The 25,521-nt window shown below is 39.5% G+C and overlaps 3 protein-coding genes across 3 annotated transcripts in view; 2 read left to right on the forward strand and 1 right to left on the reverse strand.

The window, feature by feature from the left end:
- Window positions 1-24,932, reverse strand: part of cog5 (component of oligomeric golgi complex 5) — a 95,793-nt gene extending 70,861 nt beyond the window's left edge. The window contains exons 1-6 of the mRNA XM_067426950.1: window positions 24,837-24,932; window positions 24,547-24,686; window positions 24,201-24,258; window positions 20,698-20,752; window positions 19,660-19,729; window positions 16,686-16,806 (exon numbers count right to left, since the gene is read on the reverse strand). Coding sequence (XP_067283051.1) covers window positions 16,686-16,806; window positions 19,660-19,729; window positions 20,698-20,752; window positions 24,201-24,258; window positions 24,547-24,686; window positions 24,837-24,882 — 490 coding nt within the window. The 5' untranslated portion in view covers window positions 24,883-24,932. The remainder of the gene's footprint in view (window positions 1-16,685; window positions 16,807-19,659; window positions 19,730-20,697; window positions 20,753-24,200; window positions 24,259-24,546; window positions 24,687-24,836) is intronic.
- Window positions 4,015-9,649, forward strand: gpr22a (G protein-coupled receptor 22a). Its single transcript, XM_067427661.1, has 3 exons — window positions 4,015-4,344; window positions 5,235-6,124; window positions 6,379-9,649. Exon 3 carries the CDS (start codon window positions 6,383-6,385, stop codon window positions 7,673-7,675), a length of 1,293 nt encoding a protein of 430 aa, XP_067283762.1. The 5' UTR covers window positions 4,015-4,344; window positions 5,235-6,124; window positions 6,379-6,382; the 3' UTR covers window positions 7,676-9,649.
- A 199-nt stretch (window positions 24,933-25,131) lies between the features above and the next one.
- The window catches only part of bcap29 (B cell receptor associated protein 29), a 36,919-nt gene continuing 36,529 nt past the window's right edge, over window positions 25,132-25,521 (forward strand). Inside the window, 1 exon segment of the mRNA XM_067426957.1 lies at window positions 25,132-25,436. Coding sequence (XP_067283058.1) covers window positions 25,357-25,436 — 80 coding nt within the window. The 5' untranslated portion in view covers window positions 25,132-25,356.

Below are 25,521 nucleotides of genomic sequence, written 5' to 3' on the forward strand. Positions count from 1 at the left end.
GTTTTGCTCATAGCAAACAAATGGTTGTCCTACATACAGATTATTCAGACACCAGATATAATGTTTGATATAATAGTGTGCAAGATGAAGTGAAGAAGAAGTGAAGATGGCAAAATTAAGTAAACTGTGACATACTGTATCCAAAAATTCTTTATACAGTGAATTAAAATTTATTTTAAAAAAAAATTGCAAAATGATTCAGACACTTTGACCTGAGCAAGTTTTGCTGAAGTGTTTTTCTTTAATTGCTAATGCGACCTTTGACAAAAACTGAACACAATGAAGCATTGCTTGGTTGTCCTAAATTGGTATTATCTAATTGTGTCCTTAAATTGTACAGCTGATTGGTTGATTATAATCCGTTACATCCCTTTCTATCACATTATCAGATTAATTGGTTCTGACACAGTTTAACTCGTCATATTTCATTACCATCTAAACAATAGCGAATAAACGGTGATAATATGAGAAATATTGAAGTGTCTAAATAAATGTTGGTTTGTCTATGTCAAACATATTCCCTTTAACCAATTACTAAAAATCTGTAATATTTGTTTCATTGGCATGTTAAATAGCAACAAATCAAAGTGACTGTCCTTGAATCAGATCAGATTAGCAGGGAGGTGATAAAGCTTTCTGAAGGTCACCCTGTGCATGGCGTTTTCCCATGCCTCCCCTCAACAAAGCACGTAACAACACAGCCCTCTGGACTGTGGCAGGAAGTGAATGAACTCGGAATGCTTTGTTGGGATTGGACAGAATTCCCATGGGATGGCTAAGCAAGGCTGAACCAACATACGCAGTAAGCAGAAGTTCACAGTCAGGGTGTCCCTGCTAATCCGCCGCCGTGAAAACACGATTTGGGGGATCCAGACTCGCATTAACACTGTAACCTTGCGTCACGGGATGACGTGTTGGTCCCGCTGAGGCTGAGGGGACTTGACACTGTTTATACAGCTAAAGCCTCTGAAATCTGCTAAATACGGGACAGTCTCATTTCCCACAGTCTCTTTCACTGCATTTGAAGCTGTCTATAGAAAAATACTGTCTGGCCACCGCTAGAATTGATCATAATTAACTCTGATAAAAAATGCAACCCAACGCCTCAGAATCTGAGATTGCACAATGCTTGCTATAACCATCTATATCAATTCCTTTGGTTGAAAGAGTGCTTGGACGTCTGTTTATGCCGTAAAAGCATCCAATATCTCCTTGCATTTGCTTGTATCATATTCTAGGCCTTTGAATGCTCCCAATCAGTTCAGTCCTGTGCTCTTCTAGCTGAAGTGCAGTGGTAAACTTGTTTTATTTCCACTTAGACACAGCTCAACAGATGTGCATTTATTACGCTTGGCCATGACAGAACAGCTGTAGGACTTTGGGGACTGTGGACTGCCAGAGGCGACTTTGACCACTGGGTCTGTCATCTGCATTTGGTGTGTCTCAAGTCCACATGCAAAAGAGCCCTTGGAGACACTGGGAACGTGACCAAGAACAGCTCCCGTGTCTCAAAGGAGTAGTGAGCCAGCAAAATATAACACAACAGGCCAAGCAGAATTTCCTGTTTGGCTTCGGTTTCAGGAGGCCGTTTCCTTTAAGCTTCTGGTCAAATGTATTTGTTAAAAGTTAACACCAATAAAAAATGAACAGCATATCAGATACTGGAAAACTGCCTAGGGATAGCAAATCACATTTAGATAAAGTTCTCTGACCTGTCCTACCTGACACATGGCTCCGAATGAAATGCAACAGTGCCAGAGAGGATAGAGAGGGATGGGGTTTAAAACAGAGCCGGAAAAAGAGGTACGACCCACAGCTCACATGGATCTCACACATCAGGATGGCTCTAATATCTGATTGGATGACCTACATTCAAAGCTGTTGTCCACTACCCACACACATTCTATATTAAATGAACTAGGTTAGAAGGACAAGGGTGAGTAACTGATGACATGATTTTTATTGAGGTGAACTATTCATTTAAGTTGATAGAAAACATTAATTATGCTTTAAAGGTGCTGTATGTAAGAATGACAGCTAGTGGTTGAAATGGGTACTGCAGTCCAAATATAATCAATGTATTGTTTCCTTCCCTCCTCAGACTCGACGCTAATGCGGGTTGTCACTAAAAGGCGAGGAGACTGAGACTTATTTATACTTGTTTTAATATGCTCTCGTTCAGATTTTTAGATGGATACAGTCCGGACCCAGTTTGTTTGCTGGCTTCCGTGGCTGCTGCAATACACTGTTTTCTTCGCCAACTGGCAACCTGTGGTGGCGAAATACTATTGGGTAAACTGGCGGCATAGGATTTCACACAGACCAAATAAAAACAGAGAATCCGACAAGGAACGCACATTTCAAAGTAAGAATAACTGGCTGTAGCATTGTTTTTCTGAGTAACAAGTAAGTGAATTTACCATGTTTCCTAAATATCTGCACGCATATTATGGTATTTGAATGCTTTAGTAAAGTGAAAAAATTACACAAGGCACCTTTAAAGGAACTGTATGTAAGAAATGTATTTCAATTCATCATAAAATGGCCCTAATGTATCACTAGACATTAAGAAAGCATGTTCATTTCAAATACTTCTATCACTGACAACAGTAGTCCGGCCAGGATATTGTCATTTAAAAGTTGTTGTTGCAGCCCTCAACTGATGTTGATGTTGTCATGTTGTGTTTGGCCTGAAGCTCCGCCCTCCACCTGTCGACCAATCACAAAGTCAGTAGTGTTTGGGCATGCGGGTTGCCATATCTGCTCTAGTTACCACAGCAGCAGTTGCAAACGTTCCTGCTGATCCTGCAGCCAATCTGGCAACCTCGAGTCAGAGGGAGGGGGATACACCTGCAGTACCAGTTTTGCCCACAATCTTACATACACTTCCTTTAAATTGATCAAATTTAATAACACAATCATTAAAAAAAAAAAAAAAAGATACGGAAGGGAAAACTGCAAGGCAGAATCCCAGAGGGTCATGCCAGAGACCCAGTGGGCACACTTCTAGGAGGTTTCTCCAGGGATCAGAGGTGCAGATTTTACACAACTCCTCATCCCTCACGCTTCTCCCAGTGAGCCGGCACCTGGCGTTTTACCTTCCGCTCCTGGAACCTGCGGTTGCTAAGCACAAGTTAATTCACACAGGGCTTCTGGAGTTCTGCTTCCACTCAATGAGCATCAGTCACAGCGCCATTATCAAGCTAGAATCACACAAACACACTCAATAGCGCAGTTTATACAACAAGAGAGAGATAACGACAAAGAGAGTGGTCATTACTGACAGACACTACAAATGTCAAATGAGACATTGGCTTTTGAAATCGAGGGAAATAGGTGCTTTGGGACACTAGCTCAAGGAATTGTCTAAAAATATAGAAAATATGATGACATTCTCCCTCTCACTTGGGACAGGGTCTGAATAAAAAGTAAAAATATTAATGTCCACCTTGAATATTTATAAGTATGTTCAGTGTGGTGCTTTGAAGGATTTTGTGTGATATTTTTGTGACTTAAATTTTCATTTGGTGAGAAAGAGGTATTCCATAATTAGCCCATTCCTTCTCTGGACATTAGTGTGCGCCCACACGTGTACAGCAAAAACACATCTGAATCTAAAAATCATGCTTATTGCAAGGTTTGTAATGTTTGCATTATGAAGACTCAAATGCTAAGTAAACTCCATCATCCTTGCAAAGGGCTATTACATTCGTTGCTTATTTACTCGCTCCTAAACTCTGGATGTCTGAACAATTTAGGAACAAAAATAAAAGTTGTGAAGAGAGAAGAACAGTGTATTTTTGTGATAATACTCAATGTCAATAAAGAGAGTAAAAAAAAATCACCTGTTGGCATAAGCCCTGTTTGAGCAAGAGAGCCAGAAAGGGTTACAACTATTACACGAGACCAATCGGGAACGAGAGAAGTGTTATAAACCACAGCAGAGGAAGGGGGAGGGAAAGCGAGAGAGTGATGAGGGGAGGTAGGAGGGGAGAGAGAGAGAGAGAGAGAGAAGAGGAGGAGGAGAGAAATGAGTAGGTAGGGCATTTTGAAAGCGCTGAATGTAGGGATGGTAAGAGAGAGAAAGACTGAGAGGAAAGGAACAAGGGAGGAGGAGAGGAGCAGATCTCTAAGCAAAATGCATGGCATTACATCCTACAACATCTGACTTCACTGCCCCCCTTGACAGGCGAGGGAGTGCTTAGAGACAGGCAGATAGAGGAAGACAGGCAGACTCATCCCTTCAGACAAGCATGTCCTTTATCACTCGTCCTGGCATGGCTCTACTCAACCTGGGAAATATATGGGCTACCAGGTCACTCGCTCTTATGGCAGCAACAAGAGGTAAAAAGCTTCAGGTTTCTGTGCTCTCACAACTAGAGCATCTGCTAAGGGGAATGCATGCTATTTCATACAAGCCATAACTTTAGAGATTTGTATAAAGCTTAGCTAACCACGTTTTACTTTTTAAAATACTGTGCAGGGTTAACTGTTAAGAGCAGTTAGTTTCTATACTATGCACAGGAAGATGCCTTGATTTAACAACTGCTTAGAAACAAAAACTGTGCATTGTCTTGCTTTGACACTTGTGGAAAAAAAGATGCATGCTGTATTCGATGTGGTTCCTCCAGTGGCCAACACAGTAACTGACACATTTAACTCAATTAATGTATGTGGAAAGAGCAAAATTGAACAATCGAAACCCATCCAACCCATTATCCTCTTAAGGGGAAGATGATGTGAGCGCTTTTGTCGTCATTACTGCTTCTGTCTAGTGTTGAAAGCTGCTTTCTAGCTCAGGATTTTTAAAAAAAAAAAAAAACAAGAGATGCTTGGAGATAAAGAGTGAGAGAGATGCTTGGAGATGTATGATATATGGAAAATAGTCCTTATAAGCTGATGGTGTGGGAGTACTGCAACTTGCTCTGCAAACAACCACTCACAGTCACTGTGGGAGTCCATTATTCCAAAGCAACATTAGTTTAATGAGTTTCTATTGGGCTTAAAGCTTTTCAACTATTTACACCAGAGACACCTTCAAAGACAAAAAAAAAAAAACTCAACTAATTGGAGGTCAACCTTAAAAAGGCAATTGGGTGCACGTTTTATAATAGAACAAGAGTTACAGTATGAATGCTAAGGAGATGCCACTATCCTGTAGAGATTTTCAAGGTCATTTATGACTCTTTTTGACTACTAAATAATTGTCTCTCTCATATTTGTGTACCTCGCAGCAGCCAGAGAGTGAAATCCTAAAGATGGAGCTCCTGTTCTGGTGTCCCACATGAACACTGTGAAAAAGAGAGGGTAAATATATGCCACACAGTGCACCGGCTCGACTACCTCCTTCCCTCTGGAAACCTGTGACCTTGTTGTGATTACTGTGTACCGCTGTCTACCTGACTGGTCTCCGGGAGCTGTACTGATTTACTCAGGTGGAATACAAGAGGCCGTGAACTCTGCAGGGAGAGGGTGCAACTTTTGTTATATGGTGAGGAGAGAATGCCAGTCCTAACCTGTTACACTGAGGGAGATTCATTTCTGCTTGTGGTTCACAAAGTCTTGGAATAATCACTGAGGATGGGACATGGTGCCGTCCCTGATCAGTTCTTCAAGATCTATTTGGCCACTACAAAGGACAAAAGGCTAAAGTCAAGCCTGAATACAACATAGCTTTTATGTCAAGACCACGTGGATATTACAATGCACAAACCCTTCCCACGCTCTGAAAAAAAGGAAGAGCAGAGTGTGTTTCCATCTCCCACATCCTCCCACAGAAATCTGAGGATGCGAGGGAATGAGGTATGAGCTGTTTGGACTGCGTTTAATCAACCCTACAGAGAGGTGTTTGAGGAAACCGGAGTGTCATCTTGTTCAATCTGTGCCATGCTGGGGCTGGTGACAGCCTTAGCTCATTTGAAATCACTTCTTTTAGAAAAAAAAAAAAAGCAAGCCCACATCGGAGCAGGTACATAACAGAATGGTGTTGAAGGAGCAAAGGACACTGCAGAGATAAAGAGGCGTTGGAGTATGGTTGGCGTCTATGACATCCTGCCAACATATCAGCGCTTTGGTTGCATTTGCTAAACAAGCTCCTAACAAGGACAGTGAACACAAGGGAGGGGTGAGTTTTGTTAGTTTGCACATATTTTGCATATAAATGTTTCATCCTTATTAGGTTCTTTCTTAATTGTTGTCCAGTCTTGTTATTGACAACTAGAATTTGGGTAAGTCGTACTTCAGAAGCTAAACAGTTCTGGCGTTAACACTCAGTAGCATGCCATAGAAATGCTTCTCAGACAAACCAGGATAATTTCTGCTAAAAGCATGCTTTATTAACAACAAATTGACCCAACAGACTTTCCTGTCCATGTGTAGGAGAATGCATACCCCTCCTGTGCTGGGATTTCAGGCCATCATGAGCAACGTCACTGTCCTCGATAACGTTGAACCTCTTGACTTCGAAATGGACCTGGACACCCCTTACCCGGTCAGCTTCCAGGTGTCTCTAACAGGTTTCCTCATGTTGGAGATTGTGCTGGGTCTCAGTAGCAACCTGACTGTTCTGGCTCTTTATTGTATGAAGTCAAACCTGGTGAGTTCCGTCAGCAACATTGTAACCATGAACCTTCATGTGCTGGACGTGTTAGTGTGTGTGGGTTGCATCCCACTGACGATTGTGGTGGTGCTATTGCCACTAGAGGGCAATAACGCACTGATTTGCTGCTTCCACGAGGCTTGTGTGTCTTTTGCTAGTGTCGCTACTGCTGCCAATGTCTTGGCCATCACACTAGACCGCTATGATATCTCAGTTCGGCCTGCAAATCGAGTTCTCACAATGGGACGTGCAGTGGCCCTATTAGGGTCCATTTGGGCTTTATCATTACTCAGCTTTCTGGTACCCTTCATAGAAGAGGGTTTCTTCAGCCAGGCAGGTAACGAAAGGAATCAGACAGAGGGGGAAGAACCTTCAAACCAATACTACACTGAATTGGGACTCTACTATCACCTGCTGGCGCAGATTCCCATCTTCTTCTTCACTGCTGTGGTCATGCTTGTTACGTACTACAAGATTCTGCAGGCACTCAACATCCGCATTGGCACACGTTTCCATTCGGCGCCCAAGAAGAAACCAAGAAAGAAAAAGACCATCTCCATGACTTCCACTCAGCCAGAGTCCACCGATGCCTCGCAGAGCAGTGCAGGCAGGAATCCACCATTGGGTATGCGTACCTCGGTGTCTGTGATCATAGCCCTACGCAGGGCAGTCAAACGTCACAGGGAACGCCGTGAGCGGCAAAAGAGGGTTTTTCGCATGTCACTTCTCATCATCTCCACCTTCCTGCTCTGCTGGACACCCATCACCGTGCTCAACACGGTTATCCTGAGTACAGGGCCGAGCAACTTCACTGTGCGTCTCAGACTGGGCTTCCTGGTCATGGCTTACGGGACCACCATTTTTCACCCGCTGCTCTATGCCTTCACGCGGCAGAAATTTCAAAAGGTTCTAAAGAGTAAAATGAAGAAGCGTGTCGTGTCAGTTGTAGAGGCTGACCCTATGCCTAATAACGTGGTCATCCACAACTCATGGATTGACCCAAAAAGGAACAAAAAGGTGACTTTCGAGGAGACAGAGGTCAGGCAAAAATGCCTCTCATCGGAGGATGTGGAATGAGCTACTGGGCCAATTTTTGGCAAATATCCTCATCAGGTAAAGAATCATTAAAAAGGGAAACCACTAATCCAAAGCAGTAATGAACTTAAGTGTATTAATTGTACAGTACCTCAAGAGGAATAATTTATTATTATTTATTGTAATGGTGACTATTGTAGATGTCATAGATGGTAGTGTAAATACTGCATGTGCTTTATTGAAGTGGTCCTAGAGATTGTACATACATACCTAAGTATAAACCATAAATGTAAAGTAGAAGCTGATGCTCCTGGGTTTGTTCATTTGCATTAAATACCCCAAAAACAGATGAAGAGATTTCTTTGATAAGATGAACCTTAACCAACTGCTTTGTGATAAACACTGGACCACATTTCAGGAGTAAAGACTTTTTTCACTCTGTACAGAAAGTGGTTTAATGTCCGTTCTCCTTCAGCTTCAGCCCCCCGATTTTAACTAGTGGAAAATATAAGATAAACACTTAAGAAATCAAACTATGGGTTTCATTAAGTGGATATCTACTATCTGCCCTCTGCCCTGCAGTACAATTAACAAGATAGCTATATTACTACTCAGATCAACAAGTCACAGGGTAGACTTTTGAAGCAAGGTCTGCTTCCTTTCAAAATCACCCGCATGGCCAGTTGGCATACAATCACATCTTTTTATAGGGATGAGGGAGGTGGTACTTAGCATATTGTCCAATAAAGCTGCTGGGGTATGAAGTAGTTGGGGAGTGTCAATGAATATGTGTTGACTTTAAATACTTGACCTTATGAGACCCATTGAGCTGATGGTGTTTGATTATTGGTTAAACTGGATTAGACTGTGATGACTTTATCTTTTGGCAGGCACGGAAAAATAATCACCCCTTGCACTGCAGCAATGAAAGGTCACACACTGATCTGTGTTAGAGGCAAAGTCTTGCCATTGCACACTCAAAATTAAATAAAAAGCAGTTCTGAGATGCAGGTTAATTCCCAATTTGGTTGACATGCTCAAATTCAGGAAAAGGTGCTAGTATTGGATGATAGCTTGTTTATGGCGTAATCTAGCAGTGCTGTGACTAATAAAAACATTGTGATGTCATGCAACCAGTAAATAGAGGTGAAAATATCTCACGGGTGTCAATGACTCTACATGACTCCATCGTAGAGCCCCTAATTCCTGATTAAATATACTTCATCAAATTTAACAGCTTTTTTAAGCACTTGAAGATTTTTACTGGCTCAAAATGCAAAACAATTATATGCACAGAAACTGGCAGTTACCCAAAGCGCAGCACAGTTGGATAGGCTTTAAACTTGATTGAAACCCCATCTAACAGTTCATTTCTGATTACTGCAGTGTTAGGAACTAAACATTACTTATGTTCAGCTTATATCATCAAGTGGCTGTTCTGCAATGTTCTTGAGTATATCTAAAGGTTACAGGTCTTAAAGCCAAGGTAGCTCACACACTATGCTGAACAAAAGCAAGTGGAAGATGAAGTGCATGATTGACGCGTGTCTTTAATGGAGTTACAGGTCTCTCAAAACAGTTACAGTAGTAAAATCTGTCCAAAATGCTGTACCCATCTCGGGGCTTCAATATCAGTTGCAAAATGCTAACTTTTAACTTAAGTGCACTCCCAAGACAACTCCAAAGGGCTCACACTTCTAAGAGCCCTTTAAGTCAATTGTATCATGATACGCAACAGATCTTACAGAGGTCTGTGGAGCTGTTGCCCTGTGATGAAATGACCTAAGATTTAGGGTTGCTCATGAATGAAGGCTTTCTTGTTTTAGCTGTATAGACATTTGGTTAAAAAAAAAATGATTGCAAGTAAACAATAGTGCTCTGCCAGTAAAAAGGCTGCCAAAACTGTAACGGCTCTGCTTACAAGTTGTGTTCAGGGCCTGAAAACAGTCACATTAGCACTAATGTAAAGTACTGTTTCATTGTTAATGCCAATAAAAAGAGGTTAAGAATATTGAACCGCCTGGCATTGCTACTATTACATGTATCTTGATTTGACCCCAGTAACTTGGTTAGCCTTTTTATTTTGTTTTATATGACAGCAAACACAAACCTAGAAAAAATAATATCCAAGAGTCAAATGTTCTTCCTGCTGGCCTCTATTTCCACAGCCTGTAACCAAACCTGTAACTTTACCTTTGTCTTTAAAATCTGTCTAATTGGAGCATCCTTAGTACTTCAGTTCTGCTTTCATTTATCCAATCTATTCCTCTTACCTCTCTACACTGATTGTATCATCGACGTGCCACTCATATATTCCCAGAGGAGGGAGTCAATGAGTCCAAAGTCCTGTGATTGACACTCCATCGCCATTTGACAGACAGGTGAAAAAATCCCTTGTATCCAATATTGACATTTAAATGACTTTGATTTCCTCTCCTCAACAGCATCATTTCTTTGGTTTTCTCATGTGATCCCATGTAATGATTGTAAAGCGCTTTGAGTGTACAGTATTGCATAAGAAAAGTGCTATATAAATGCTTAATTTATTCATTCATCCTACTCCAATCATCTCATTACAACTGACAGCAGTCACACACATGCCTTCCGCCAATCAAAACACCTTCACCTCCCTCCATCACCCTCGTCAATCCTCCTCTTTTAAAGTTCTCCTTCTTCTGTTCATCAATCCATCTAGCCGTCCATCCATCCCTTACATCGCCGGGAAAGGATTCATAAATCATGTTTACTACGCGTGCTGTCATTATTGTGTTAGGACCACTATAATTCAAGGCTGATTTAGACATACGTTTTGTGCACACGGTCAGAAAATAACCAATGGCCTGCAAAACGAAACAGTAATACTCATGCCACATTGGTCACTGTGGTAAAGAAATGCCTAGAGAAGATACTAGGGATTGGCAGAAACTGTGTGTGTTATGTACCCTTTAACACGTCGTTCATACTATTGCATAGTATTTGCTGCCTATCCAACCAACCCTACACTAGAATACAATGACGTCTCAGCTAATGTCTTCCACAGTTGTGCCACATGGTAAACAGGAAAGCGATTTGTCAATTAAACCTTTAAGGGTCCATTATCATTTACTGATCGTCTTGTTTACAATCCAATAGCATGATGCTATCAGCGGCTTTATAAACTCTCCAGCTCGAACCAATCACTGCCCAACTGCACCTCATCGGATTTCTTGTAACACCATCTGAGGACAGCGTGCACTAGACAGAGACAGACTTCAAAACAAAGAAAGCACTTTAATTGCTTCTACAGTTTCAGGGCTGCATCCTGCTCTATTTGGAAAAAAGACGGCATGTACGGTAAAACATTCTGTCAAAACCTATAGACAAAAAGCTTTTCTCCCGTGTTTTTAAACAGGTTGCCTAATGGGAGATTTGTTAGACAGCTTTCTACGGTGGATGCCAGAGAGCTGCACATACAGATAATGATCTCAAATCAGACATTGGCTGTACATGTTATACCTTGAGGGGGTGGAGGGGAGCCATAAAAGCTGAGCATCCTGCGAAAAAAAGGACAGGTGCTGTTAGAGCGCTCTAATTGTCTCGTCTTGGACAGTGGCGCTAATGCAAAGATGTCTCTGTAATCCATTAGCAGGGTGAGACGAATCCAAATATGACCCTCACTTTGACATGATAAATAATTCAATGGATGGAGAAAACATATTACCAAACCATATTGTGTCATGAAGAGAATAAGACTACTCCAAAAGCTAGCGAGCTGCCATGTTTTCTTCTGCTAACAAAGGCTGCTGCCTTTTAAGGCATCTCACAACCAATTGATTTGGAAAGCTTACAGGCAGCAACTCAAGAATAGAGCTATTCACGAGCAGTACACAAGAGAGAGTTGAAACACATTTGGTTCGAATACAGTTTGATATTATCATGTTGCTCATTTATTCATAGAGACACATGGCATTTTGGGCCTTCTGCAAAAGAAGCATGCAGCAATGGCTTAAAATTAGGCTAAAATTACGCCTCCCAGAAGTGTTTTAAACATGTTGTCTAGCTAGGCAGCCTACTAAGGGTGCTTTCACACCTGAGCATTTGTTTTAAAAACCTGGTGTGTTTTCTCTCATTTAGGCATATACGAACACAGCAATAGTGCTCGGATCCGCACCAATTGGAAATTAACTCGGTCTCCAACTCCAACGGACCAATGAACCATATGTATAAAATTCATAACTGGAATTGTGCTGTATAAATAGCAGTAGTGTCTGATTCTGTGAGTGAGTACTTTAGTTATCTCACCTGAAAACCAAAAGAGCTCCTCCTCATCTTAAAAATGTTGTGTAATGTGTAATTGTAAATCCATTGGAGAATGCGGTCCAAATGAAGCCTTAATTCCTGCTCTAGCTGCATTATAACATTTGTCTAGTGTCTTGACACAGTTAACCTCTACAGTGCGTACAGAATTATTAGGCAATGACACAAAAGTACATTTTTAGTCCATCTCCTATCCTGAAGTCCATTTTGCAGAGATGGACTAAAAGTTAAGTGTCTGTCATTTTTTAGGATTCTTTCCCTAACTTAAGTTTCCGAGTTCCTGGAGACTCCAGGTAGGTTGCAGTTCACTGCAGGTAGGTTGCAGTTCTGGAAAATGGTGGCGCTGTGAGCATTGAGCATTTCAATGTCCCGTGTTCACCACTTAACTGCAATGTCTAGTATTGAATTGCTATTGTATCCTTCTCATGAGCATTTTGACTTTTCAGTCTGAGTTAAATCTCTTTTATGGCTCATTTGTGAAAAAAACATGCCTAATAACTCTACACCCCTTAATAGAAGGCATTTTTTGTTTTCCAGCCTTCATGGACAATTGTATATCACTTATAAATTATTAAATGATTATTAAGATTAATGTGATTTGTAATTGGTAAAATGTGCCTGGAAAAAATATTTTTAGAAAATCAACGTGCTTTATAATTCTGCACGCACTGTAGATAGCACTGGGAGATCCAGACAGAGTGCATGTGGATTTGCTGCAGTATTAATATGAATGTGCCATATAATTTAACAGCGGGAATGACGGCTACATTCGTATAGTGTTTGCGTGCGTCTCAACAGTTACAAATAAAGCCACAATAAGCTCATGGAGCGACCCTGTCAGTCATCTTGATGGATGACGCAGAGGAAACTCTGACCAATAAGAGGACAGGTGTACTCGCATGTGACCTACATAAACACATTTTGGTTGTACGCTTGGAAAGGTTACCTTGGGAACGCAAACCCAACCAAGAAGAAAATGCAGCATTGTAACAAATTAAGTTTGGGAACAAAACAAAATGTTCTACAGGTGTGAAAACGCCCTAAGTTTCGGAACAGAGCTTGTATGTGTACGAGTAAAATAGAGAAATACTTTGTGTTGCTGGCCACAGCATAATATTATGCAAGCGGTGAATGCCAAAATCAGCATGCCCTCTGTAAGCACAATAGGAAACTACTGTTCACCAGAATTGATTCAGCTTCGTTTGAAAGGAATATGCAAATAGAGGCCGGCAAAATAGTACCTTGCTGATCTTCAGTGGAATCTTTCCCACAGGGCCTGTGCCTTAATAATGAAGAAATGTGTTTACTAAGAGCACACTGGATTTGCATTGTGCTATTTATCCGTCCTCATGAAATCTAGGCAAATGTAGAGACAAAAGGTCAATAGAGTACGAGTCAATATGAATCTGATATTACAGCCATTAAACCCAGAGCTGAAAATAAGTTTTGCATTTCAGATAATGTTAACAACCGCATGAATTCTAGACAATAATTATGTCGGTGTTCTAAAATTTCACAAAAACAATTCAACACCCTCAAGCAGGATTTAAAATGGAAAAAGAAACCCTATCAGACAGGCTTTAATTTGATGCAAAGGGAATTGATTGGATCATAAAAAGACAAGAGAGGGGTTGAGGGGTCACCGATACGACCTGGAACGTTTATTAAAATGTAAATGGGGTCAATTTTGATTTCCTGTCAACTTTAAGCTCTATGAGATTACTGTAACGTCCTTTGGTCACCATTGGAACTAAAGTCACTATTTGGGTCAGACGTTAATCAAGGGAACGAAATTCAACGAAACAACCAACAATATCTCCAAAACAGGTCAGACAGTTTTTAGACAGTCCTCGCACCTGTGTTGCAAACTCTGCAAAACATTTAGGCCACAGGAACTGGGCTGACCTGAAAATAGCACAAGATTGTACTGGTGCCATTTACACAACAGTGGCGGATGCACTTGAATAATTACCATTACTGGCCTAAAAACAGAAACACTAAATGCAACATTGCAAAATTCAAAGACAAGTATATATGAAAAATAGCCATCATATATGAAAAATACCCATGCCTACAGAAAAAGCATTACATTAGAGCTTTTTTATTGGCATCTATGCTTCCATGAAAAACCCTTAACATCCTTTCCATTCCAAGGGCTTTTAACCCAGAGGAACGTTTTCGTGGTTCCTATAACTGTTGGCGGAAGTACCAGCTTTTTGGTGTGTTTGCACTTCAGGAATTGGGAACTACTTTAGTTATAGGAATGCCTTGTGGGGGACTAAATTAGCTTCTACTACACAACAGGAAGTACCAATGACGTAAGTGTATGCATATTGGCTGAACATGACACCATTATCCACCATTTTAAAAATGCACTGTAAACTGTTTACTTCATAAACTAACTTCATGAATATTAATAACAGCGACAGATGGATGAACTTCTAAGTCCATGGCACTTCCCAAACTGCTCAACGCTAAGGAGAAAGTCCAACACGACTCTGAAGGGACCAAGCGAAACATGATTATGTATTTCTCTGCGTTCACTTTCTTTGTTTAACTGTGTAATAATTTATTGGATAGGACTGTTAAACAGATCGTAAACTAAGAGAGACGGAGAATGTGAGTGTTGTGTGCTCAGGCTCTGGTGTTCTCCAAAGCCCCACACAACAGCCAGAGTGGCCGGATGTCAGTGATGGTTTACGTCACGTACACGGTCAGAAAAAAGGTACATTGCTGTCATAGGGGCAGTACCCTAAGGTACAAAACCGAAAAGGTACTAATATTTACCTTTAAGGTACTAATACACACTCTTAAAGTACTGATATGTACCTTTTAAGGGTGAGTAAGGTACAAAGATGTACCTTTTCACTTTTTTACCTTAGGGCACCGCCCCAGTGACAGCATTGTACCTTTTTTCTGAGAGTGTAGGTGCAAATACAACCAGGAAAATGTAGTTCTTATTCAGATGATCTCCCTGTCAAGTTCCTATAATTACCTGGTGCAAAGGCCCCTAAAATGTTCTTTATGGTGGAAAAAGGTTATTGCATTTTCTTTTTTAAAGTAGAGTTCACTGAAAGGAAACCAAAAGTAGTTCCTCTATAACATCCAGTGCTTGACACCAGCTGAAAAAGTTACTAACCACTCTGCATTTTCCCTGGCCACAATTTTGAGATTGACACCATGGGGAAAACTGCCATATAGATATTTTTTAATATTATCTCATAATTTGGCAGCATGTTTATTAGGCTGCTGTCACTTTAAGACCTGATGCACGGATCCATTACACTGATACTCATGCATTTTCTTTCTCAACTGTTTACCTTCACTTAAAACAGAACTGAATGTGCAGATATTTGACATTATTTTGTGTCTAATTTGACTGTTTAAGCGCAATAAGCGCGATAAAGAGCTCAATTTAGTGCCGACAGGCGGTTTATGTGCATGCACTTTGGGTGTGCACAAAATCTGCGTGAATTAGTTAAATGGTGCACAATACACGCGATCCCACACCTAAATTCAAGTCCTGTATATATAACAACAATATTCATCCGGAGCAGAGGAAACGAGGTGAGTTAGTGAGGCGGGATTGTGTGTAACTCGCTGTCAGAGAGATATGAGAGAGCGAGAAACTGATATCATGTATCTATTCTGTGGAAAATGAGTATTGAAAAATCTACGTTGCACTTAGTTTAATATTTTATATGCCTTTTGAAAAGGCTACAATTTAAACATATATATTATATGTAAGGGATAATGTACACCGAGCCGGTTGTTATCGCAGAATAAACCCAGACAGAGTGATCAGTCTTGCATTACTCTGAAGGGGTTTATTCTGCGATAACAACCGGCTCGGTGTACATTATCCCGCTTATTACACGGCTACTAGTCTCAAATAAATTAGACACAAAATATTGTCTCGAGATTAAATATTTTATTAGCTCTTACGCAAAGCTTCCGCGAAGGAAAACAGTTCCAACGTGCTTTAAGCCTTTATCTATTGCTGCTAAATGTTGAAAATTAATGCTGAAAGGGTTAGTTCAGCCAAAAATTAAACCAAGCCTATGATTTACTCACCCTCAAGTCATCATAGGTGTTTATGACATTCTTCTGTCAGACAAATACAATCGGAGTTATATTTAAAAAGTCCAGGCTAACGTTAATCCCAGCAGTCGTTGTAACATTAGCTGTTTTTGAAGTCCATAAAAAATGCAGCTGTCCGTCAAATAATGTTCTCCACACGACTCCGATGGGTTAATAGAGCCTTCTGATTTGAATTGATGCGTTTGTCTAAGAAAAATATCCATATTTAAAACTTTATAAAGGAAACCCTCCTTGAAGTCTTCCATTGTAACCCACGGCTGTTTAAGTATTTAACAGCCACAAGATGGCGCCAGCGTTAAGCACAGAAGTAGTACCAGTCAAGATAACTCGTAGTACCCGGATGAGCGGTTTTTATCTGGTAATAACATACCGCTGGAATGCGCGATTGACCAATCAGAATCAAGTATTTCACAGAGCCGTGTACTAAATAAAAATTAAACCCGGGTGTTACTGTCAAGCCCTTCTGGCATCATTGCGAAAACCTTTTGGAAACTTTATTTTTAAGAGTGTATCACCAACTCACTTAGATATGAAATAATCCAATAAAGACAACATGGGTAAAGTGCCCCCACTCATGCAGAGCTCTCCATCATGAGTAAACATTTTAAAGGGCACGAGGGATGTAAAGTAGAGGCTCGTCGTGAGGGTAACTCACCCAGCTCGTTGAGGCTCTGGGCAGCTTTAGTGATCTCTCTGCTGCCCCCTTGCAGTTGCCCCTGCAGTCGTTTGCTCAGGTACAGGATGCGAATAATCCTTCTCAACAGGTCACACGCCACCTGCCAGACAGAATAAGAAAAGGAGTCTCATTCCTGTGTTCATCAAATAACATGATGACTTATGGATTTATCATAACCAGCACAAGCGCATATCATTGATAAGGTAATGATAATGATGTTAAAGTGAAATCCTCTGTCAAAAATGTACCATGATAACCAGTTTCCATGATATAGATTGTACCTACAGTATATCAAAACTGAAAACCTGGTATTAGCAACCAATAATTTTTGTTATGGTATTAATAGCTCATCACACACATTTTATGCAACAGACATGAAGGATGAATAATGTTTCTTGTTAAGGAGAGGTATGCTTACAGGTTTCATCTGGAAAACTTACAATTTACGTATTTAAAAAAAAAAAAAATGTTATTATAATTTTCCCAATTTCATGGCCCACAGAAAATTGTGTTGTATGAATATCTGAACATGCAATTTCAAAAGAAAGAACAAAGCCTCTGCTTTTAAACAAAAAACATTCTAGGTTTTAAAATTATCAACACTTTCATAAAAAATAGAAACATTTTGAACAAAAAGATTTTTTCCCTTTAACATGCATAAGCAATGCTTTTACCACTTGTGTTCTGTTCTGTACTCATTTAGAAGATGCATTATAGCGCCCCCTACCATAAAACAGTGAAAACGCAGAAAGACAGAAAATTCCATCAATGTGTAATATACTCAAAATAAGTAATGCATTCATATTTTTTTCCCCTTTTATCAAACACACACACACACACACACACACACACACACACACACACACACACACACACACACACACACACACAGGGAGGACTAGAAGAGCAAATCAGCTTGAGTAATTGTCATTTGATTCACACCCTAAAGGCCAACACACTTCTATTATAGGAAACAGTAAACTCGCATAACCCAGTGCATTTTGAGCTCAAAACATGAAAGTAAGCCACATGTTCAGTAGTATGACAATCATGCCTGTGGGCAGAGTGCAGGCAAATGAAGGACTCGGAGAGGTCAGTCTTTTTTGAGTTTCAGTAAAAAGGTGCAGCTGAACTGTCCCAAAGGTACGTGCATCTTATTTTGTGTGCGTGTGAGACTGATTGCTTTGTCCCGGGGTGACAGAGTGTCAGATACTGTAAAGATATAGAAAAATTCAAAAAGGAAAACAGGAAGAAAAAAATTCAGGTCTTATTCTTATGAGGAATAAAAATAAATTAAAATCTTTTGCTACAGGCAAGGACAGGGCAGACTCAAAGACAACATGAAATGAACAAAGTCCAACACTTCTGAAACTGTGTATGCCATCAGATACACAAATAAAACACTAAAATGAGTAATGGGTTACAAGTCGCAGGTTTAGAAAAATATATGAGCAATAATAACAACAGTAATGCATGTCTAAACATCTTGGAGGATAATCTTGGTTAAAACCACCAGAGTCAATGCAAATCCTGTTGAATTTTCCCCTTTGCATTCCTCAATCACATGAGACTGAGAACCGGATTTTTTTTGAGAATATGTTTATTTTATTTAATATTCATGCTTTATGGTTGCTAAATGAAATAACTGATTAAAGTTCCTACTCAGAAACAAGGCAAAATCAAAAATGTCACTGTAGTGTACAAGCATGTCTGCTTATGACCAAACTAAATGTTCATATATGACGCAGTTTCTATATATTATCCAAATTTCCAACTTGGAATATTTCCAAAATGCCCCAGCTTAACTTTCCATGGAAAGCATCTGGAAAGATTACCAGAAATGTTCCGCCACTTATCAACTCTAATTCTGACACAGACTTGTTTGTTTTTTGTTGCAAATGTGTGTATATATATATATATATATATATATATATATATATATATATATATATATACACACACACCAATACAGATATTGAAAATTATTTTTAACAAATGTTAAAGAATGAAGAGAAATACTAACTGTGAGATTAAATAATGATCAAACCTCTGACGGATCGTCATGGAGTTTGTGATGACGCTATGCTGATGAGTAAACACAAATATGCAAATGTGTTTCTCCTCTTCTATAAAGCCCCACAGGAAAAGGGGCAGAAAGAGGTTTAGAGAGTAAAGGGGCAGCTGTAGTTTTTCCACAGCTGTATTTCATTCATATTTAATAACATTCCCAACGTCACTCAAAACCAGGACTGAAGACCCTGTAAATCCACAAGATGTATCGAGCGGGGCACTATCGTTCACCTAGCTGTGTGTATTCACGTGTGTGACGGATGGAGTGTGAGAGAGACCTTCCTTTCCGGACCCAAATGGACTTATGGATTTTTTTTCCCCCTGCAGGCTTAAAGCTTCATTAATGATGACATCAGGAGTAAAGTCAGTGGGAAAGAGCTGATTGTATATATTAAACACTGTACAAAAAAATAAATATTAGTTTTATATTCCTCTAAGCAAATAAAAAATGAATATGGAATGACGTGAGATTGAGTGACTAATTAATATAGTATATTATACTAATTACGCTCTTATTTATTTTTTATTATTATGGTTTTTTTTGGGATGTCAATCATAAATCAATATCCAAAAACATCTATTCCCCCAGAATGATATTCCATTTGTTTGTGTGCATTTCTTTCTTTTTTTTCTCCATGTCGGGTGGATTACAGAATCTGTCTTGACTGCAAACAATTGAGAAGGCAGGGCTGTCTCCATCTCAGCTGTTGAGCCAATAAACATGCAAATCAAGCGCACAGTGTCTGTTAAGCAGGACGATGAAGAAGAAAATAGTTCGGCAGAGCGCAAATCTCTTCATCTGCTCGGAATATCCAGGGATGGAGAGATATGGGAAGGCAGAAGCAGATAATGCAGATGTAAAAGGAAAGAAAAAAAACAACACCTGTAAGCGGGCAAGCTGGGCCGTCCGTGCCACAATCTTATTATAAGGGTCAACGATTTTGGTCCTTATCCTGAGAATGGAAAGAGAGAGAGAGAGAGAGAGAGAGAGAGAGAGAGTGAGAGAGAGAGAGAGAGAGAGTGAGAGAGAGAGAGAGAGAGAGAGAGAGAAAAACACAAAGTGTCTGACTAATCGATCATTCCTTTCTGAATGTATATAGTAGACATTTTCTGATCTCTATTAACCCATTAACTGTCACTCCCTTTTTTGAGAATAGACATGAAATGCATATATTCCACATTTAAATTGCTTTTATATAAAATAAATATTTTACAAATTAATTTAAATGTAAAGTTTCTTAGAGATTTTGTTTAGGGGCTGTACTAAAAAATATCCACCAAGAGTCATCCATTTTATTTTTTATTTTCAATACATTTGTCTAAATATCACTTCTATCACAAAACAGTCACCAAATATGAAACCCTGAGAGTCAGACCTTTCTGACGATATGTGTGTTGTCAATATTAGAATAGGTTTGATTATAAAGTCGTTTAAAATTAATTGAAAATAATTTTTGCAATATGAAACCTGACATCGCTGACTAGGTGGAGGAGCCCGCTAAAATAATTTAGAGTACCGTTTCCATGGTAACCCAACATCCAACGGTTGTCACAGGATGAATTTTGAGTGCATAAGGTTTCGAGTGATACCTAATATATGATGATTACTAAAATATGAGATATATGAACAAAGCTGATGAATAAAAGAGCATTCCTGCTTGTGGGGTGGTGACAGTTAAGGGTTTTTTTAAATTATGTACCACCTTTTGGCAGCGCTTTATTTTAAGGTGACATAGTTACACATTACTACATGTATTAACTATAGTAATAACAGTAAATGATGCATAATTACAAGTAACTAACTCTAAACCAAACTCTAACTCTAACCCTAAGCACTATGTAACCCATGTCATATTAAAATAAAGTGTACCCCTCTTTAAAAAGCACGGACCATTTGAATGCCTTTAATGGGGTCATTTACCTGTCCACAGCACTCTGGAGAGCTGCAATTCTGGTATGCATCATTTGTAACACACCTGTGTGGAAGCAAAAACACCCATAATTCCCATGATCAGAAAAAGGGCAAGGTGCAAGAATGAGATGTGACAAGGGGTCCCCCTGGAGGACAGCTGTAAAACTGCATGCACATTCAAATTCATTAGTTTTCAAGTCATTTTCATGTTAAAAACTTCACAGTATCCCAGATTATAATGCTGAGACAACTATAAGCAAGTTACACATTGACTAACTGTGACAGACGGGGTCAGTATTCAGAGGAAAACACACTGCAACTTCTACACATGTACTTTCAGAATACTTCAAATGTAATTTTTTTTAATTCTTTGCACATTATTACACCTTATATACATTATTTAGAAGATGTATTTTATGCTTATTTGAAATTACACATGAATGATAGGAAATGGCAAACATCCAGGTACAAATTTATTGTAAAATCACTATGAATTCAAAAGTTTTCCATGGAACTTTGTACATTAAAACATTTGTCTGTGCGCCTCGTTATTTTTTGCATGATAATTCATGTACCCCTGTTATAAATAAATAACTCCTCTGATGATGCGTTTACTGGCGTGAGGGCGGGGCAACCTGTCACTCACATGAGATCCACCAATAGCAAACCACATCCATCCAATCCCAATTCCACAAGGACAAAATCAAGCCCCGCCCTACATTTATTCTTGTTTGAGAAGCCGTTTCACTCAGATATACTGTACATCACAATAGGTAAGAAAAGACTGTCTCAACTTTCCATTACCGGCTTTACTAATATTACAAACTTAAAGCCACAGTATGTAATTTTTTGCATATTCAAAACATAGGCACGTCTTGATTTCACAGAGCTTTTATTCTGCCGCAGACGAGCGCTTCCACTTCTTCTGCTCATGTGTGGGGTAACGCAGCGTTGTTTTATCATATTAGATACATTTGAGTGTGTTTAAAGTTGTTATTTAGCTCTGTGCATTCGCTAGCCGACAAATATGAGACGCTTGTTCACACTGCAGTGAGCGAGATCAATATTAGGCATAGAAAAACATGGTACTCCTGGTAAATCAAGAACACCAGATTTAAACAGTAACGCCGGCTTCACACTGCACGCGTAAGCAGGGCGTAAACAGCGCGTATTTTTTTCGGCGCTCATGTTAACAGATGAGTGCATTCACACCGGCAGCAGAGGCAGCGCAGCAGCACGTAGCAGGAGCAGAGCAGAAGCGGCAGTGCCGCGATCGTTTCGGCGCCAGGTCTATTTTTGACGCGCTGCTCACGATGAATTAAAGCCACAGTACATTGTTCTGATCAAAATTAACCCGGTTAACATGAAAAATAACACATTTAACCATGAAATAATTTAGTGAAGTGTTCCGTGTGTTTCTCAGTCACCATATGACATCCGGCACTGTGGAAAAAAAAAAGTTCTACACAAAAACCAAAGTCACTAGTTTTTTGCCTGAACTACAAAACTAATTTTAAATAATGTATGCAAGTTTATCTTAAATTAAATATGAATTAAATTATGTATATATGATAACTATATGCTGGCATAAAAACAGAAAGGATAAACAAAAGCACGTGGTGTCAGGCAGTGTTCTTCAGAGTGCACCTGTCCTGGAAAGACAGCAATGGATGATACTCTCATCGTGGAGGTTGAGAAGCACACAGTTCTCTATAATCCACACAATTTGCTTTATAAAGACTTCCAAGTGAATGAAAAAGCATGGGAGGAAGTTGGTGAGCGTGAGCGGCTCTTGGTGCTGATGGTAAGTCATTTTAAAGTGTTTTTGACAATCTTTCGTTGCCTCACGAACGAACAACTAAATATAGGTAAATAGAATATACACACATTAATATAGCACACATACAGTATAGACATGTAGATAGACTATGATGTGCGTTATTTTGTCATTTAAAAAAAAAAACGTTTTTAGATAATTTGCCCATTTAGCCTACAATATATCATTAAGAAGTTTCCTCTTAGTTATTACAGTCATTTATGAATTATCTTTAATAGGTTTATGATGGGTAATGCATGTAAATTTGATGCCTATCCAATATTTCAAGACAATTTCCTGAAGTTTCTCTTTTTAGCACTGTGCTTTTCATGGACATATAGTGTGATGGCCTTTCTTCTATCAAAAACTCGCTCTAAACGAAATAAAAAAACATCAGAAACAAGTGAAACGATTTTTTAAAATAAAATTAGCTTTATAATAAATCTTTGCTTTATTTCCATTTAAAATACATTAAAGAGAAATGCAAACGTATCCATTATAGAGTAGGCTACTCTGTACACAACTGCGCGTGACAACTGCGCGCGACAAACGCTGCCTGTGTGAAAGGAAAAAGTGTGCGCGCTGCTACTGCTTTACACACGCGCTGCTTCAGCGCTGCCTACGCCCTGCTTACGCGTGCAGTGTGAAGCCGGCGTAAGACTAACTGTGTTGAGCTGCAGAACAATAATTAGTTTTCTGTCGATGAATGATCCAAACAGTTGCTCATCTGTCTAATAAAGCCATGGGCGTCGGAACCATTGTGTGTGTGTGGGACAAGACCCACCCACTTTTTAAGACCAATGATATTGGACCCACTCACTTTTATTGTCTCTAATTCACTACGTCTGTTTACCTTGACTACCCCTTAACCGAGAAACTTATTAAGAAACTGATTATTAAACACATGTTAAATGCTTTATTTTCCCTTTTCTAATATTTTCTATTTTTTTATTGAAAATAAATACCTTTCCGATCTGATATGTGATGGGGAAAGGGAGTAGAGCGAGTGTGGCAAAAGGCGGATTCGAACCTGTGATCGATTTCCGTCAAAACTTAATGCCATGCATTACCCCTACTCTATAGCCACGGTAAATAATTCAGTGATTTCTGTAATTTTGTCTGGCCCAATCAATCGTTTAGTAAACGGCACTTTTTCTGTCTGGATAAAAAACATGCAACTTGTTCATTATCATTATCTGTGAAACTGTTGATTTCTATGGCAGTAAATGAATATAGCCTTTTTATTAGACTATTGGTATTGACTGGTTTGAGGTCTTTTTTGGTATAGGCAAGGGATATGGCCTCAAACGCACCATAATGCAGGAAATCACATCTACGAAATCGTTTTTTTTTGGGGGGGAGACCCCCGGACCCCCCAAAAAACAATTTCCCAACCTATAATATTTTGCATTAGCCGCTACTGACCCACCCACTTTTAATTTGCTTCCGACGCCCATGAATAAAACACATCATATATTAAAGCTTCTTTGGTGTTTCCATGGTTTCAACAAAATAAAACCTGAAATCGAGGGTAATGAAATCTCTGGATTTAAGCACTCTTGGAAACATCTGGGATAATGTACACAAGTCAACAAACTATAGAACATTGTTCTACTGGGTTTTGGATAGTGTAGTCCTAGATATTGTGCCTTTAACCCAACAGATAATAAATGTGAAGCAGGTAGTGAGACTTTACCTTCAAGAGACTCGATCCCTGTTGCCTGAGCCAGTAGATCCTCATGTCTGGCCACTACCTGTGATGATCACACACAAAATTAATTGGTATACATTTTACTCTCATGGGGAGCTTTTTTATTATTATTTTCTAATAAGTAGTTGTCAGTGCTTGGAGACATTTCTGTAAAGGATTAGTGTATTTTCTAGCTTCATGGACATGATCCTAACACAGATCCTCATAGAAACACTGGTGTTTGTTGAATGAGACAGGTGTGTGTGTGTGTGTGTGTGTGTGTGTGTGTGTGTGTGTGTGTGTGTGTGTGTGTGTGTGTGTGTGTGTGTGTGTGTGTGTGTGTGTGTCTCACCTGGCAGTGCAGCTCTTTGTCCAGCTGACTGATGCCCTCTGCCAGCTTTGCCAGCTGCTCTGCAATGATAGCATGATGAATGGCTTGAGCGGTGTATGTCTTCACGTCGAATTCCTCTTTAAGGAAATCGGCATAGCACTCTGGAAGGAAAAGGATCAGGATTTATAAACAAACATAACATGAGATCGCATTACTATAGGTGCCGATTGAGATGATCGATCTGCCAGGCTAACCTAAACACACATGCACAGATCAGAGCTAAAAGAGAAATCATATTAAAAGAAGATTACCATCTTTCAGCAGTGAATTCGCTGTTGATTCCGTATTAGCCTCCATCGTTGCCACTTCATCAGTGACGTACAATTCCTGCGTCAAAACATGAATGGAGCGCAACGGCGATGCTCATGAATATTAATTAGTTGTACTAACGTGACGTTCATTTAAAAAATAATTGACAATTTTATTTTAATGTTGATTGAACTACTTTTAGAAGGTAGTATATTCATTTATGTAATAATCTATTGTATTATAATTGGAAATAAATATGAATTTGGTTTCTTGTGGATAGGCGGTCAAAAGTTAAACACACCCACTCGCACTGACACACGGAAGTGACAAACGGTGCTGGTTGTAGCCATGCGTGTTTTAGTCTAATGTTTACTATTCGCGCTTTTTGTAATTAAAAATGGAGTACATTTTAATGAGGACTGTAATACTGAGTATTTGAAGTGTGCGATGATTGCTTACAATATGTGTCAGAATTGTGAGTCGCGGAGTTTATGACAGAGGTCCACAATAAAAATAATAACAATGGACAGAGGGAATATCATGGACTTGTTTAACAGTGGAAGGCCAGTCAGAATATGTGCACCCATGGTCCGGTACTCAAAGTAAGTTAGACTGCATTGGAATACTCCTGTAATATGATGTTTTGTCCATGTTTTATGTATTCTGAATGTTTTTTATTTGTGCTTT

This window comes from Pseudorasbora parva, chromosome 20 (genome assembly GCF_024679245.1).
Source record: "Pseudorasbora parva isolate DD20220531a chromosome 20, ASM2467924v1, whole genome shotgun sequence".
In the NCBI taxonomy this organism is placed as follows: Eukaryota; Metazoa; Chordata; class Actinopteri; order Cypriniformes; family Gobionidae; genus Pseudorasbora; species Pseudorasbora parva.